The sequence below is a fragment of the Dromiciops gliroides genome, chromosome 4, assembly GCF_019393635.1.
Source record: "Dromiciops gliroides isolate mDroGli1 chromosome 4, mDroGli1.pri, whole genome shotgun sequence".
NCBI classification, from domain to species: domain Eukaryota; kingdom Metazoa; phylum Chordata; class Mammalia; order Microbiotheria; family Microbiotheriidae; genus Dromiciops; species Dromiciops gliroides.
Genome location: NC_057864.1, coordinates 227,463,044 through 227,479,707, shown reverse-complemented (window position 1 = coordinate 227,479,707; position 16,664 = coordinate 227,463,044). Strand labels below are relative to the sequence as shown.

Here is a 16,664-nt window from a genome sequence, read left to right as displayed (position 1 = left end):
TTACTTGAATTCTTATAAATTTGATTTAGTTCCCTATATATTTTAGAAATGAGGCCTTCATCAGAAATACTGGCTATAAAAAATTGTTTCCCAGAGGATGGAGCCAAGATGGAGGAGGAAGGCAGTACCTTTTCAGAGCTCCCCATGATCCATCCACATACCTCCAAATAATGCCATAAGACAATTCCTAGAGTAGCACAACCCACAAAAGAACAGAATAATACCATTTCCAGCCAAAGGTGGCTTAAAAGGGCAGCAGAGTAAGTCTTCTGGGTGAGAGGGGAATGTAGCCATGCCACACAGATCCAGCCCCAGGTAGGCTGCACCTCCAGAGTCTAGGAATCATCAGCATCAGTGTCTACTTCTGGAACTCAGCTCACAGACCTGTGAGGAGGTCCAGAAGTTGGCTGGGGGGAGATAGCAGGGATCTCTGCTGGAACTGAGGTGGAGTGCTGTTGTGTTGCCCATGTTCAGAACCAGGAAGCAGACTTGAGTGGTAGTGACTCAGCTTGGGGGGGGGAGGGGCCACGGGTACACCAAGCTTTTAACCACAGTGAATCAGATTTCTGTTTCCAGGTTAAAGAGCAGGCAGGCTCATGGTTATTTATAGGCCAGGTGAGCTGAGAAAGGAACCAAGACTACAGCCAAAAACCACCTACCCAACAAAACTTGTATAATCTTTCAGGGGGAAAAATGGTACTTCAATGAAAAAAGAGGACTTTCAGGCATTCATGATGAAAAGACCAGAACTGAATAGAAAATTTGACTTTCAGATACAAGACCCTAGAGAAGCATAAAAAGGTAAACAGGAAAAAGAAATCCTGAGGGATGTTAAAAGGTTAAACTGTTTACATTCCTACATGGGAAGATGATACTTCTAACTCATAAGAACTTTCTCAGTATTAGGGCAGCAGAGTATACTTAGACAGAGGGCACAGGTGTAAATTGAATATGAAGGGATGATATCTGTAAAGCATTTATTTTTTATCATTTTTTGTGGGGCATTCAGGGTGGGGTGGCTTATGTCTGGGGCCAGATTTGGGCTTGGGACCTCCTGGGTCCAGGGCTGGTGTTTTGTCCACTGTGTCACCTAGCTGCCCCATGATGACATCTTTAAAATAAAATTAAGTGGTGAGAGGAATACACTGGGAGAAAGGGAAAGGGAGAAATGGAATGGGGTAAAGTAGCTCACATAAAAGAAGCAAGAAAAAAGCTTATGGAGTAGAGGGGAAGATGGGGAAGGAGCAGGGGAGTGAGTGAGCCTTACTCTCTTCAGAATTGGTTCAAAGGGAATAGCAGACACACTCAAGTGGATACAGTAATATATTTTCCCTGAGGGAAAGTGGGAGGGGAAGGGGACAAGGGGGGAGAGGTGAAGGAAGGGAGGGCAGATTGGAGGAGGGAGCAATAAGAAACAAAACACTTTTGAGGACATATAGGGTGAAAAAAGATAGAAAATAGAGTAGATATCAAGGGAAGGGAATAGGAGGGTAATACAGTTAGCAATAGCAACTGTGAAAGAAATGATGAGCAGGATGCTCTCAGAAGGACTTGTGAAAAAAGCAATCCATGGGGCAGCTAGGTGGTGCAGTGGATAGAGCACCGGCCCTGGATTCAGGAGATCCTGAGTTCAAATCCAGCCCCAGACACTTAACACTTACTAGCTGTGTGACCCTGGGCAAGTCACTTAACCCCAATTGCCTCACTAAAAAAAAAAAAAAAAAGCAATCCATATAACAGAGAAAGAACTGATAGTATCTGAATATAGACTGAAGTAAAAAAAAATTTGTTAGTTCCTCTTTCAAAAAAAAATTATTTCCCATCTTTCTGCTTCCCTTCTAATTTTGACTGCATTGTTTCTGTTTGTATAAAACCTTTTTAACTTAATGTAATCAAAATCATCCATTCTGCATTTCATAATATTCTCCACCTCTCATTTGATCATGAATTCTCCTCTCCATAGATCTGAAAGGTAAACTATTCCTTCCTTTCCCAATTTACCCATGGTATCACCCTTTATTTCTAAACCAGATACCAGTATACAGTGTAAGCCTATGCCTAGTTTCTGCCATATGATCTTCCAGTTTTCCCAGCAGTTTTTGTCAAATAGTGAGTTTTTATCCCAGAAGCTGGGGTCTTTGGGTTTATCAAACAGATTACTAAACTCATTTACTACTGTGTCTCCTGTGCCTAACCTATTCCATTGATCTACCACTCTATTTCCGTTTTTTGTTCTTGTTATTGTTTTTTGGTTAGTTTTTTAGGTTTTGGGGGGTTTTGTGGATCAATGAGGGTTAAGTGATTTGCCCAGGGTCACACAGCTAGTAGGTGTCAAGTGTCTGAGGCCGAATTTGAACTCAGGTACTCCTGAATACAGGGACAGTGCTTTATCCACTGTATCACCTAGCTGCCCCTTTTTTTGTTTGTTTTTGGTTTTTTGGTTTTAAAGAAATCTTTTTGGTTTTTTTGGCAGGACAATGAGGGTTAAGTGACTTGCCCAGGGTCACACAGCTAGTGTCAAATGTCTGAGACTGGATTTGAACTCAGGTCCTCCTGAATCCAGGGCCAGTGGATCCACTTCACCACTTAGCTGCCCCCTACCACTCTATTTCTTAGCCAGTACCAAAGAGTTTTGATGACTGCTGCTTTATAGTATAGCTTCAGATTTGGTATGGCTAGACTACTTTCCTGTGCTTTTTTTTTTTCATTAGTTCCCTTGATATTCTTGAATTTTGTTATTATTTTTTCTAGCTCTATAAAATAATTTTTAGGTAGTCTGATTGGTATGGCACTGAATAAGTAAATTAATTTAGGTAAGATTGTCATTTTATTATATTAGCTTAGCCTATCCATGAGCAATTGATTGTTTTCCAATTGTTTAGATATGATTTTATTTGTGTGAAAAGTATTTTGTAATTGTGTTCATAGAGTTCCTGGATTTATCTTGGCAGGTGGACTCCCAAATATTTTATATTACATACAGTTACTTTAAATGGAATTTCTCTTTCTATCTCTTGCTGAGCTTTGTTGGTCATCTATAGAAATGCTGATGATTTATGTAGATTTATTTTATAACCTGCAACTTTGCTAAAGTTGTTCATTGTTTCAAGTAGTTTTTTAGTTAATTCTCTAGGATTCTCTAAGTATACCACCATATCATCTGCAAAGAGTGATAGTTTGGGGGCAGCTAGGTGGCCCAGTGGATAAAGCACTGGCCCTGGATTCAGGAGTACCTGAGTTCAAATCTAGCCTCAGACACTTGACACTAGCTGTGTGACGCTGGACAAGTCACTTAAACCCCATTGCCCCGCAAAAAAGTGATAGTTTTGTTTCCTCCTTGCCTAATCTAATTCCTTTAATTCCTTTTTCTTCTCTTATTGCTAATGTTAACATTTCTAGTACAATTTTAAAAAATGGAGATGATAATGGACATCCCTCTTTTACCCCTGATCTTATTGGGAATGCCTTTAACTTATCCCCATTGTATATAATGTTTGCTGATAGTTTTAGGTAGATACTGCTTATCATTTTAAGGAAGGTTCCATTTATTCTTATGCTCTCTAATAGGAATGAGTGCTATATTTTATCAAAAGGCTTTTCTGCATCTATTGAGATAATCATATGATTTTGTTATTGATGTGGTTGATCATGTTGATAGTTTTCCTAATGTTGAACAAGCCCTGCATTCCAGGTATAAATCCCATTTGGTCATAGTGTATTATCCTGGTGATAAATTGCTGTAATCTCCTTGCTAATATTTTATTTAAGATTTTTACATCAATATACATTAGGGAAATTGGTCTATCATTTTCTTTCTCTGTTTTGGCTCTTCCTGGTTTAAGTATCAACACCATATTTGTGTTATGAAAGGAATTTGGTAGAACTCATTCTTCACTTATTTTTCCACATAATTTATACAGCATTAGAATTAATTGTTCTTTAAATGTTTGGTGGAATTCATTTGTAAACCCATCAAAATTCCAGAGAGTTTCTTGATGAAAATAGAGAAAATAGAGATCAGTTTTAGAACACAGATCTTTCTGACTCTATGCTTATTTTATCCATTATGCCAAATTGTCTCTCTTAATCATAAGCATATGTATCATTCTATCATAATCTTGTAGTTTATAGGATATTTTTATATAGTACATCTTATAGTGTATTATATTTTTTCACTACCCAGGTACGATAAATTCTTTTTGCTATTACCCAGACTGACAGCTTTCACAAAAATATTTTATCTGGATTGTCTGGCTATCACATTTTTAGTGTATTATTGAAACTGCAACTCTATAACAGCAATATTGTTTGATGAAGAACTGTGAATGACTTAGCTATTCTCAGCAATACAATGATCCAAGAAAATCCCAAAGGACTAATGATGAAACATACTATCTACTTCCTGAGAAAGAACTGATACTAATTGAATACAGACTGAAGCATACTTTTAAAAAAACCTGCAACTACACCACCCAAATCACTCCCTATTAATTTAATCTCTTTTGTATATTGAATAGCTGCTTCATGCTCTCTGTATTCAGAGAGAACACATAAAAGCTGTCTCTTTAAATAGTAGAGGTTGTGCAGTGCTCAGACCATCATGACATATTCCAGCATTGGACCAGTGGCTGAATAAGCTGGGAAATCCTAAGATCTGGGGTTCTAGTAACAGGAAGGAATTGCCAAGGGAACCCTGTTTAAAGAGGAACTTTGAAAAGGGATCTGCCAACCTAGGGATCTTTGTTGCTACTGCTGTCAGCTGGAGCTTCTCATCATTTCTTGGACTTTAAGGAAATTGACTTTGAGGAAAGGATTGTTTTTCTGTAGTTTGGTAAGTTTTGTTGACAAGTGCATACACATATTCAATATTTTCTATTATTTGGGGGAATTGTTGAATATGTGAAGAAGAAAATTAAACTCTTGTAGTAGTCCTAATTGTTTAGGTTAGGGGATGAGTCTGAAACTTTTATTTTTAAAAACAAGCTATTCAATCAATCAACTGAACAAAATCAAACTTTAAAGCTTAAGCACAGAAAAGACAGTTCTAAATCTAGATAACAAATATTTTTAATCAATTCTAAACAGGTTAATGTATAAGTTTTGATTTGTGAAAAAGACTGGGAAAAAAGATTAAACTATAAGAAAAAATGCCCTATGAAGGACTTCAGTGTTTTTGCCACTCATAGGCAAACCAATGAGGATAATTGAGCTCAATGATTAGAAGCTGAGGAAAGAAAGGGGAAGGAATCAATAATAGATTAATATATAATATAATATTAATAACTTGGCTATGTTAATATTCTATATACTAGATCTTAAGTGTCTACTGAATTAATTTCTCCCCCCCAAAATTAAGGAAAAATGGTAGATTCTATTCCATCTACTCTGTATAGAGGTCAGGAATCATTTTGGGTCTTTTTTTTTTCCTTTCTTTCCCCAGTGCTTATCATAGTACCTTGTTCATAATAAGTATTTAATAAATGCTTATTGACTGATTTACTATTAAAAATTGCAGAAGCCAGTAACATAAAGGAGAAAGAAAATAAGAAGCTGGTCCCCATTGTAGATTTCATATGCAAAATTATTGCTTGAAAAAAATTTAATTTTCTAGCCAATAAACCTATATTACAATATATATAAATTACAAGGTTTTAATATATGTCAACGTATAATATTTGTATTCAGTAAGACATTTAGTCCAAGAAAGAAAGATAACTTAAACAAAGACTAAATTAACAGAATTTGGATAGAAGACTTAAAATTAAAGAATAATGAAAAAGTTTTTGTTATATGAAATGGCTCTCAGTGATGGGGAAATAGGAAGGATACAGGGAAAAATTAGGTGATGTATAAATAAAACATATCAATAAAATTTATTGTAAAATGAATAAAGAAATGCAGTTGAGAACCAGAACTATTTTGAATTACAAACTCTTTTGAATACTTTGTATTAATATGGATTTACAACATATATATACAACATGCTATATCAGAGAAATAGACCAAAGACAGAAACAAAAGCAGAGATCAAAAAAAGGGAATATCTGTTTTATCTTGGACTTTCACCCCTCCCCTACAATAATAGTTCACATTTATCTAGCATGCTTTATAGTTTTCAAATGTACTTTCCACCCAGCAATATTGCCAGCCCTATATTTTAAAATGAAGAAGGTTTCAGGGCAGTTTAATAATTCAAACTACTTTCTTCACAACAACTTTGTAAGGCAGCTCCAGAGGAAACTGAGGCTCATAGGAGTTGTGAATTTCTCAATTCCACTTAGCAGCCAAGTGGCAGAATCAAGACCGGAATACAGATCTTGAGATTCCAAATCTAGTTCTCTTTCCAAACACTATATTGCCTCTCTATTCCCTGCCTTGCACAGTTTGGTACTGTTTGTTTGTTTGTTTTTACCTTTATTTTAACCCTGCTCACCCACTCTAGGCTTGACAAGTCAGAACTGATTATGTCTAGAAGCTTCTGTCCACAACTCAAGCACCTCCTTACCACAGTCTGACCGCTCCCTTGGTTTACAGGATGGGGAAGATGTTCTCTCAGTAGTTCAGCAGCAGGGACCTGTGACTTATGGTGAACCAAAAACCTGGCACAGGCTAAGTCAGAAAAAGAAATTGCTGCTACTCCTTTCTTCTAACCCAGATGAAAGAACAATAACAACAACCCGGGCTGGGAAACAGCTGGATCTATCTTTCCCCATACCATTCTCTCTAGGTTCATGACTTTAGGCCAAGCAGAGTTCATGTTTATGGACAGTGGTGCCATATGCTTTAATGGACATTGTCAGTCCTTATCTGATAAGACCCTACACTCATGCAAAGAGATTCCAGACTAAGAGGCTAAGCCTCTTGTGGTACTGGCAGTGCATTAGGCTGACTGGGACCTTTCCCTCCATGAGAGCCAGAGAGGGGAGAGGTAGAAGGAGAACTGAGATACCGGGGAAGGGGAAAAGATCGCTCTTAACCTGGTTGATGGGACTAAAGGAAGAGCCTGTAACATTCCTCTTTGAAACTACTTCCTCACTGGCAGGAAGGGGCATCCCGCCCCTCAAGCCGCTGGACCTCTTGAGTTTCCCATAACCCCACCCACCCACCCACCCAATTTCCCTGGGCGTCCTCCCTATACGCCCTGTACACCGACAGGTGTAACATTTCTACCAAAACTAGACAAATGGGAAGGCATTTTTCTGTTTTTCCAGTATTTCATAAAGCTGTAGGCGCTGGGTCTGGAAGGTGTGGCTCTTGGTGGAGGAGGGTGTTTTGGATCCCCTCGGGATTTATTTGTCAACTTTTGGTTAACATGCTGACTGTCCACGTAGGGCCGGGAAAGGGGAGGTGTTACGTGAGAAATTTCCATTTGAGCAATGGGAGCATCTGAGTGTCCGACGGTATAAGTCCCAGAGTTGCCTTTCCATTGATTATCGTTTTCCCTGAAATGATTTACAACCGAGTAACAGTCTTCTTCCCTTCCTCCATCCCTCCACAAACTGACACAGGGACACACCCTAATCCAAAAACAATTAGGGCGTTGTTCCTGTTAAGTGCGAACTCTCAGAGCCTCCCACTTGCCTCTTACTTGGTTTGCATCCTGTCTCAGACAGTTGTCTTCGGGGAGAAGAACAGAAAATTAGGCTATCCCCGCGGGACTTTATTTCCTGGGTCAACTTTGCATTTGGACTACTTCCTGGAGCAGGGACAACTAATCTTTTAGACAGTAAGTTGGTTTTGAGCGGAATTTGTTAGCGTGTTAGGCAGATGGAACTTATCTGGCTATCCCTGGGGCGGGTCCCAGCACAAACCGTGCCGAAACTCTAGAATTGACGGCCTCTCCTGGCCTTCCAGATATCTTTTAGCCCATTGTTGGCCGTCCAGTAAACCTTGGAGAAGGCGAGATTGTGCTTGTAATTTACCCCCTCTTCCCGCTAATTCTTTTCAGTGGAAGGAGTCTCGGGATGGAGTGAAAGTATGAAGGGGTGAGAGGACAAAATTTATTTCTCAGGATAAAAGATTTTAACTATATAAATGTTCCTATTCCTGTAAAGAAAAACCACAAGACCGGGGAGAATTATCGCTACCTTATCTCTCTTACTCCACCTGAGTCATCTTCCTTACACTCATTCTATTTACGCCTTCTCGGACATCCTCTCCCTTGCTCCTTTGGTGGTAGTCAGATAAAATTAACCAACAATGTTAGAGAAGGTTTGTTTCCCCCCCCCCCCTCTTCTACTCCAGGATTTTCTTGAGGAAAGGAGGAAGTTAGGAAGTGGTGTAGTGAGTCTTAGTTATTTTTTTAGGGATTCCATTGAAATGTAAAGGTCCCTCGGGATCAAGTTTCTGAAGACATTTAAGTTTTTAAAGACCTAAAGTCATCTTCTTCCCGGCCTAATTCATCATTTATTCCCTTCCCCTCCCAGATAAAACCCCCGTCAGATTTCTCTCCTACTCCAACCACTGCGGCATCCTAGATCCCACAAATCTAAAGAGCTAGAGAACGGCTCTGCCCTGTCCACACCCTGAATTTGGCCTGCAATTGGCAAGAGGCTAGATTAGAGCACTTGATCGCAGGCAATGGAAATAAACAGTGCAACTTGAAGGATGAGCCAGGACTGGTCTGGAAAAGTCAGTGAACACGCGGGAGATGGGGACAGAAAGGGAAAGTACTGCAGAAAGCTAGGTTGCGAGAAGTAACCAGTTTCTACCCTGTAAAGTATAAAAGTCTTATAAACAGAAGCAGGAGGGCTGCCTAAGTATTATCCATTCCTCCCCAAACCTGTGTATTTATACTTTCTAATTCAAGGAAGAATACACAGAGATCCAAGACCTTTCTCGGTTGCAAGGCAGAGTCTGCATGCATTTTTTTTTTTCCTCCTCTTAAAATCCCTCCTTGGAAACCTAGACACTTAATGGGGTTTTTTGTCTGTTTGTTTTTTACATTTATTTCTTTCTTCAAAACTAGAAAATTTATATTGAGGTGGGGGGGTGAGAGAAGGAGAATGAAAGAGAAGTAAAAATAACTTCAGCTGGAGTTTTTGTTATATGCTTGACACATTTGACGGAATTAATAATTCCTTTTAGATCATTTTTCCTCTCTCGGGAATCTATGCAGGACCCCAGCTTTTCCCAGTCTCTTTACATCTCAGATGCAGAAAAGATCCTTGTTACTCGTGGAACTACCCAGGCAGGTAGTCTGCAAGGTCTCAAAGCCCACAGTCTTCTTCCAGATCTGTCTCTCTGGCCTCTAAAAATAAGGGCTTAGATTTGGGTGGTGTCTGAAGTCTGAAGAACACATTTGGGGTGTGAGTGGCTGTTTTCTTAAGTTAAAAATGTCTTTACTCCCTTTGCCTTCCAGATTTGCTTGCTTCTCTAACCAAGTGTTTTGTTTTAAGAAAAAAAAAGGAGGGGGGAGGGAGTTTGGGTGGAGTGGGGTGGGTGGGAAGAAAGCACTGTTTTCAGTAAGGGGCCCCAGGCCAAGAGGGAAAAGTGCTCTCTCCTGGCAGCCTGTTGCTGCCCCCTCCAGGATGAGGTCAGTCCAGCCCATTGGTCGACCCGCCCAGTTTCAGCGAGATTCCAACTCAGTCTGAGACACAAATACAGCAGGCACACAGGCCCTCCCAACGAAGCCTCCCGTAGAACGGCCAGTTGGGGAGTCCCTTTCAAACTAGCTCCCTGATTTTTCTCCCATTGCAGGTCGGACGTAGACTGTTTTCGCCAAAATGCTGCTCTTGCTCCTGGGAATCATCGTGCTCCACGTAGCAGTGCTGGTACTCCTTTTCATCTCCACTATTGTCAGTGTGAGTACTACCTCCCCAACCCCCACCCTAAAAGACGGGGCTCAGACTTGACAGATACTTCCTGACAGAATTTGGAGATACCAGGAAGAAAGATAATCCCCTCTATTATTCCACTATTTAAACCTAGCCCCTTCTTTACCAATATTCTCCTTCGTGGTAAGTACTAAGTTGTCATTTGAACATATTTTCAAAATGAAAAATCGTAGAATATTTTACAGGTCCTGGCTCCCTGCCTCCTTTCAGTCGTAGAGAATAAATGAGCAATTTCAGCTGTGTACAAAAATCTTCAGTCAAAGTTCGGTACTTCTTTTCAGACTTAAATTCAGGGCAGATCTGGAGTCTTCCTTTTACATGGAAGTTAAGCAAGGAAATGAGGCATTTGTGAAAACCGATTTTGATATTTTTCGAATACCAGAAATTATTACCAGATCTATTTAGTGGCATAGCAGCTCACTTAAGACTTATAAAATACTTTTTGCACAACTCTGTAAGCTAGGTAGTACAAATATTACTGCTCTTAATTTACAGATGAAGGTACTAGTTTCTAAATCATCTTTCAGGATTTTGATTTGGATTTAAAAGTCCAAAACTGAGTTCAGGGGTTACCAAGTCTGACTTCTCTTCAACAAAGATAAAACCTTTTAAAGAAGTTTCCATTAGTAAGAAACACAGCAGTATTCATTCTTAGGAATTAAACACAAGATTTTTCTTTTAAAACTATGCAGCAAAGTCTGAGCAAGGCAAATCCCTAAGCATTTTGTTTATCTTTAATTCTGTAACTTCAAGTATGACCAAGTAATCATATTACTAATTCCTTCTAGGTCCTTTTTCCTCTCCAGGAATCTATGTAGAACCCCAGCTTCCCAGCTTGGGGTGGAGAGTGAGGGGGCAGAGAAGCAGGGGAGAGAATAGAGCAGTAAAAACTAAAAGATAGGATGATATTTTGTCCTCCAAAGAAGGAATGGGTTATATTTGATAATATACCATCCTACTGTCCTTCTGTCCCTACTCTGCTAGAAAATTCTGTTCATCAAGACATAACAGTAGTGGGTATTTATTTTTTCTAGCCAGGCTGACTTTTTCTTATATTTCTTTGTTTCTTCTTTTGTCCTTCAATATCATCTTTATTCATTCAGGATTTAAATTTTTTTTTTTTTAGCAATGGATCATAGGGCCTGGGCATGCAACTGATCTCTGGCAGAATTGTACCATCCAGTCTTCAGGCAATGTCCAGCACTGTTTCTCATCCTCTACAAATGGTAAGATTTCCTGATTCTTTCATGGGCTTCTTCTAATGTGTCTCAAATTTTTTTGAATCAAGGCCCTCAAATACTTTTCTGAACCAAAACCAATGTAAACTTCAGGTCAGTAGGCTGTTTCTAGGGTTTGAGACTGTTCAAATAAGAGTTAAAAGTGAAAGGGCAACAAAAAAGAAAGAAATGTCCCAAGTAACATTGAAGCTCTTTAACCAGGGGGTGGGCAAATTACAGCCTGATGCCTGTATCTTGTAGCTAAGAATGATTTTTACATTTTTAAATACAATAAAACTTTATTTTAAAATATAAAAAACACTTAGCTCATGGGCAGTACAAAAACAGTTGATGTCTTTAGTTTATTGACCCTTGCAGTATGCAATTACAGTTAAGAGTCCTGACCACCTAGAAAGTGGCATTTTTTAATAGAACAAGGGAGATATGGAGTGGTTTTCATGTGCCTATGGAAGCAGGAAAATATAGAGGACCAAAGCTAACCTTCCCGGGGGGGTGGCTATTTGACATATCCTAGCCAAGGTAGATGCCAGCCTGGACTAAAGTTTCCTCCCTGATTTTCATAGTTATAAGAATCTTTGTCCATAGTGTATAAGAAATCATGGGATCAAAAAAAGAAAAAGAAAAAGAAACCATAAGATCTAAGAGTTAGAAATCTAAACCTTTCCAGGAAATTCTGCTCAGTTTCGGTCTTCCATTAAGTGTGAAATGGCCTTAACCACTTTGGGAGTAAAAGAATAGTGTCAGGCTGTGGTTTGCCATCATCTTGCAATTTACACAACCACATTGCACTTCAGTTCCTTATGGTATTCTTCAAGAAACATATGAACAATAAAGGCAGTGCATTTTGACATGTTTTGCCTGGCGGAGTAAGGTATTTTTGTGCTTGCTTTTTTAAAAAGCTGCATTTACTCTCACATTTCATGGCCATGTTTACAAGCACTAAACTAGGCCTGCTTCAGTGAAGGCAAGGCTTTCTTCATGTATGGTTGGTAGAGGAAAATGGTATGGGAAGACCTTTGTGGGCTCTCCCTACTACTGTAGGTAGATGAGAGTATTGCATGCTTAACCTGGGTTGGAATAAAGTATTCTGTAGTACATGTATCTTGCTTTGAAAAGAAAGTACTGGTTCAAGGAAAAATCTTGAAATTTACTGAGAAGAGATGATTTTAAGAGACCCCAAAATGCTGCTTTTAAAGCTGTTGCATATTCTAATCTATGTAGAATTTGTGATTGAAGATACCCTTGGTTGTTGGGGGGAAGTTTTTAGTATTCAGTTCAGTAAGTCCTACACTTTCAGGGTTGTTAGTTTCCAATCTCAATGGCAACATTGTTTTGTTTATTTTATTTATGAATTGCTTAACTTGCTGTGCCTCACACATACCTAAGATTTACTTCAAAGAATGATTTACTTCAAAGGACATTTACTTCATGGAATCATTGGTATTGGATTGACTTGAGATGGGATTGTCTTGAAATCCCATGTAATCATAAAGTGCTAAAACAGCTATCTGGTGGCTCACAAGAGTAATAGTGAGCTGAAATGGAATGAACAGACAAGGAACTCAGGTGGGCAAGGGACACTGATTTGTCCTTCATAAGAGGAGACCCTGCCAAAAAGAAGAAGCAGATTCCAGGAAACTCAATCTCCTGTTTTTGGTGGGGAAGGGAGACAATCATGGTTAAGTGACTTGCCCAGAGTCACACAGCTATTGAGTGTCTGAGGTCAGATTTGAACTTGCATCATCCTGACTCCAGGACCAGTACTCTATCCACTGTGCTACCTACCTGCCCCAATCTCCTATTTTTTCAAAATCTCCTATTGACAAGAGTAGCCTTTGTCTTTACTCTTAGTCTTGGAGGAATACTAAGTTTAAAATGTCCTCAGGGTTACCCAGTTGGTTGGTCTTGAAGAAATGAAATATTTGTGAATGCCTCAGGTTTAGAAATAGCACCCTTTATGAATGGGAGCTGCTAAAAAAGAAGCAGAGACATTCCTCATTGTTCTGGGCTTGACTAAGGCAAAATAGGTAAGCTTGAGATCTTTTAAGACTAGTGGTTGCAAACAGGACTTACCTTAGAAAAGACTAGGAGTGACCTTCAGTTGCTGGCCATTCACTTGGATGCAAATTCTGGCATATTCTACTAGCCTAAAGTAGAAAGAGAGTTTATAGGTCATCTAATTCATCCCTGTTACTTTACAGATGAATAAACTGAGGCATGGAAAGGTTAGGTTACTTGCCAAAGTCATAAAGATAGTAAGTGGTAAAGTTGGGATTTAAATACAGGTTCTCTGACTCCAAATCCAGTGTTTTTTCCATTGTACTACACTGTTTTGCCTCCTAACTGGGGATGTCTGCCAAGGCTCTGTTCTGGGCCCTACTTCTCTTGGCAATGTCATCAGCTCCCATGGGTTTAGTTATAGATGCAGGTAGCATCTATCCCAAGTCTGTCTCCTGAGGTAACTACCTGCCTTTTAGATATCTCAGACTGTATGTCTGATAGATGTATCAAATTCAACATGTCTAAAATAGTACTTATTATCATTTCCCCAAAACCATACCCTCTTCCATATTTCCCTATTATTGTTGAGGACATCACCCTCCTCCTAGAATAGTAGGGTTTCAAACTCAAGGTCATCCTCAACTTATCATTATCATTGACCCCACATATCCAATCAGTGGCCAAATCTTGTTATTTCTACTTGAACACATCTCCACTCATACAGCCACCGCACTAGTTCAGGCTCTCATCACCTTTTGCCAGGACTGTTGCAAGAGCTTTCTAATAGGTCTCCCTGCATCATGTCTCCCCACTCCTATGCATCCTCCACACAGATGCTAAAATTATTTTCTTCAGATCATGTAACCCTACTCAATTAACCCCAGTCATTCTCTATTAACTTCCAGAATCAAATATAAAATTCTCTGGCTTTAAAATTCTTCACAGCCTGAATCTTTTTTTACTTTTCTATAGTTCTCCTACTTTTACTTCTAGTTATGTATTCTATGATCCAGCAATACCAGGTTATTTGATATTCCTTGTCTTCCCCAACCATATCAACCTCTATCTATTTTATGTATTTTATATATACACCTATTTATATGCTATCTGCTCATTGGTATGTAAACTCCTTGAGGGCAGGAACTGTCTTTGTTGTTTTGTCTTTCATTGTATCCCTAGTGATTAAAACAGTGCCTGACATATAGAAAAAACTTAATCCGTTCTTGTAGATTGTTTGATTAATGGATATGCCTATTTGTTGTCTAAGGATCAGTCTAGAGGAGTTCAAAGAGGTTCATCATTAGGCTGACCAAGGGGTGGAGGTGGGGTTGCAGGTTTCATCCACAGAAACTCTTGAACATCATCTACTAATTTAGAGGAGGCATCAGCTGCATTGGTAGAGGTACCATACCTAAACAATGACAAATGTTTAAAAGTTATTGAATCCCATTTTCCCCTTGAGTGGAATTTTAAAGTATAGAAGGTATAGGGTGGAAGGGACATTGTATGGCATCCTGCTATTGCCAAGCTTGCTTATAAAATTCATTAACTGCATTGAAATTAGAATCTATTTTAATTTAAAAGGAGGAACATAATTGGTTTTTTTCAGTCATTTCAGTTGTGTCCTACTCTTTGTGACCCCATTTGGAGTTTTCTTGGCAAATATACTGGAGAGGTTTTGCCATTTTCTTCTCAAGCTCATCTCACAGATAAGGAAACAGAGGCAAACAGGGTTAAGTGATTACCTAGAATACACAGTTAGTGTTTGAACTCAGGAAGATGAGTCACTTTATCCACTATCTGTCTAAGGGACATAACAACTATCAAATTGGTGCAGAAAATTTCAGCAATGAGAATAGTTATGCTTACCTTCTGGCAATTGACCTGAATTCTGTTCATCTATGTATATAAACACAAATCTACTGTCAGAGCGGAAGATGGTAGAAAGGCAGTGATATTTTTTAATAGGTAAGTTTCTTACCTATACTTTTCTTCTACTATAAAGTCACTCTTATTTTCCTTATATCATTAATTAATTTATTTATAATGTGTTACGGGCTTTGAAGTCAGGTCTAAATTAATGTTCTGGTTTCACTGGGAATTTGTGAATATGGTTTTGTCCTCACAGAATGTCAGAGTTGGAAGGGACCTGAAAGGCCAACTATGTCTAAACATAAAATTCAGTAGTCATCCAGTCTCCACTTGATTTCCTCCAGTGAGAGGGATCCAACTTCCTCCTGAGGCAAGCCTATTTTAATTTTGGAAAGTTAAACTTGTTAGGAAGTTTTTTCTTGCATCAAGTCTAAATCTGCATATTTCCTTATCTGTCTTTCTTGTGAGGACAAGCAGAAGGCCATTTCCTCATCCATATGACTGCCCATCAAATACTGAAGAGGCATCATGTCCCCTGTAGGATTTCTCTTCTCCTAATTGAACATCCTATATTCCTTCAACTTATTTTCATACTCTCAGATCCTCTTAGCAAATTGGTTGTCATTATCTGGACATTCTCCAACTTGTAAATGCCCTTTTAAAAACAGCTCCTAGAACTTAATACAAATTCTAGGTATGGGTTAACTAGGTTAGAATATAGCAAAATTTGTGTCCCTCATTTTGAACACTTTACCTTTCTTAATGAGGATCACAGGGTGTTTTAGCTACCATGTTACATCTTTGACTCATAACATGTTTGTAATTCACTGAAATCTCCAGATAAATCTCCTTGGCTGCCTCAGAAAGTAATGAGATATTTTTTCCCAATTGGGGGTTTTCAAGCAAAAAGCTGAATAAATCCTTATTGTGTATGATGTAGAAGGGATTCTTTTCCTGGTATGGGCTGAACTAACTACATAGATGGCCATGGAGGTCCCTTTTGCTTCTGACATCCTGTAATTTTATGTTATTTTTCACTTGAATCTAGCCACATTTCTTCCATCCTGTAGTTGTGAAGTTAATATTTTAAATCCAATATTCTTATCCCTATTATATATACTTATTATTAGGTTTGTCCCATTGTTTTCTCTTGTTAAGAAATCAATCAACAATCATTTAATAAAATTCTACTCTGTGCCAGATGCTGTGCTAGTTACTAGAGATACAAAGACAACAATGATACAGACTGACTTCAAGAAGTTACTTTCCTGGGCAAGTTGCTTAATACTCATTGCCCCACAAAAAAAAAAGAAATAAGTTATTTTCTACCTCAGGGGATAAAACACATTCCCAGATAAGTAAATGTCACCTATATACAAAATAATTATAAAGTAAATTTAGGGGATGCACTAACAACTGAGGTAATTAGGAAAGGTGCCTTCAAAAATGTGGCATTTTAGCTAAACCTTAAAGAAGCTAGGGTTCCAAGCAACAAAGGAGAAGAAGGAAGTATTTGAGGTATGAGGAAAAGCTTGGAGTATACAAAGGTATGAAGGTGAGAGGTGGAATGTTGTGTACAGGAGTCCAGGACACAACCTTGCTGTACATACATGCATAGATAGAGGGATATGGAAAATGATGCTGCAAAGGAAGAGTTCCATGACAGTATTTTTACATAAACAAAGGGAAAGAAAGCATGTATAAAGATTTCAGTCAG

General features: G+C 38.7%; 2 protein-coding genes across 3 annotated transcripts in view; both read left to right on the top strand.

The window, feature by feature from the left end:
• The window catches only part of LOC122752702 (zinc finger protein 850-like), a 1,092,329-nt gene that overhangs the window by 784,928 nt on the left and 290,737 nt on the right, over positions 1–16,664 (top strand).
• The window catches only part of PMP22 (peripheral myelin protein 22), a 61,499-nt gene continuing 49,508 nt past the window's right edge, over positions 4,674–16,664 (top strand). The window contains exons 1-3 of one of the 2 annotated variants that reach the window (XM_043999610.1): positions 4,674–4,831; positions 9,700–9,803; positions 10,963–11,062. In XM_043999610.1, the coding sequence (XP_043855545.1) occupies positions 9,726–9,803; positions 10,963–11,062 (178 nt within the window). In that variant the 5' untranslated portion in view covers positions 4,674–4,831; positions 9,700–9,725. Of the gene's footprint in view, positions 4,832–7,580; positions 7,727–9,699; positions 9,804–10,962; positions 11,063–16,664 lie in introns of those variants that run through there. The other variant, XM_043999609.1, reaches the window with a different exon arrangement.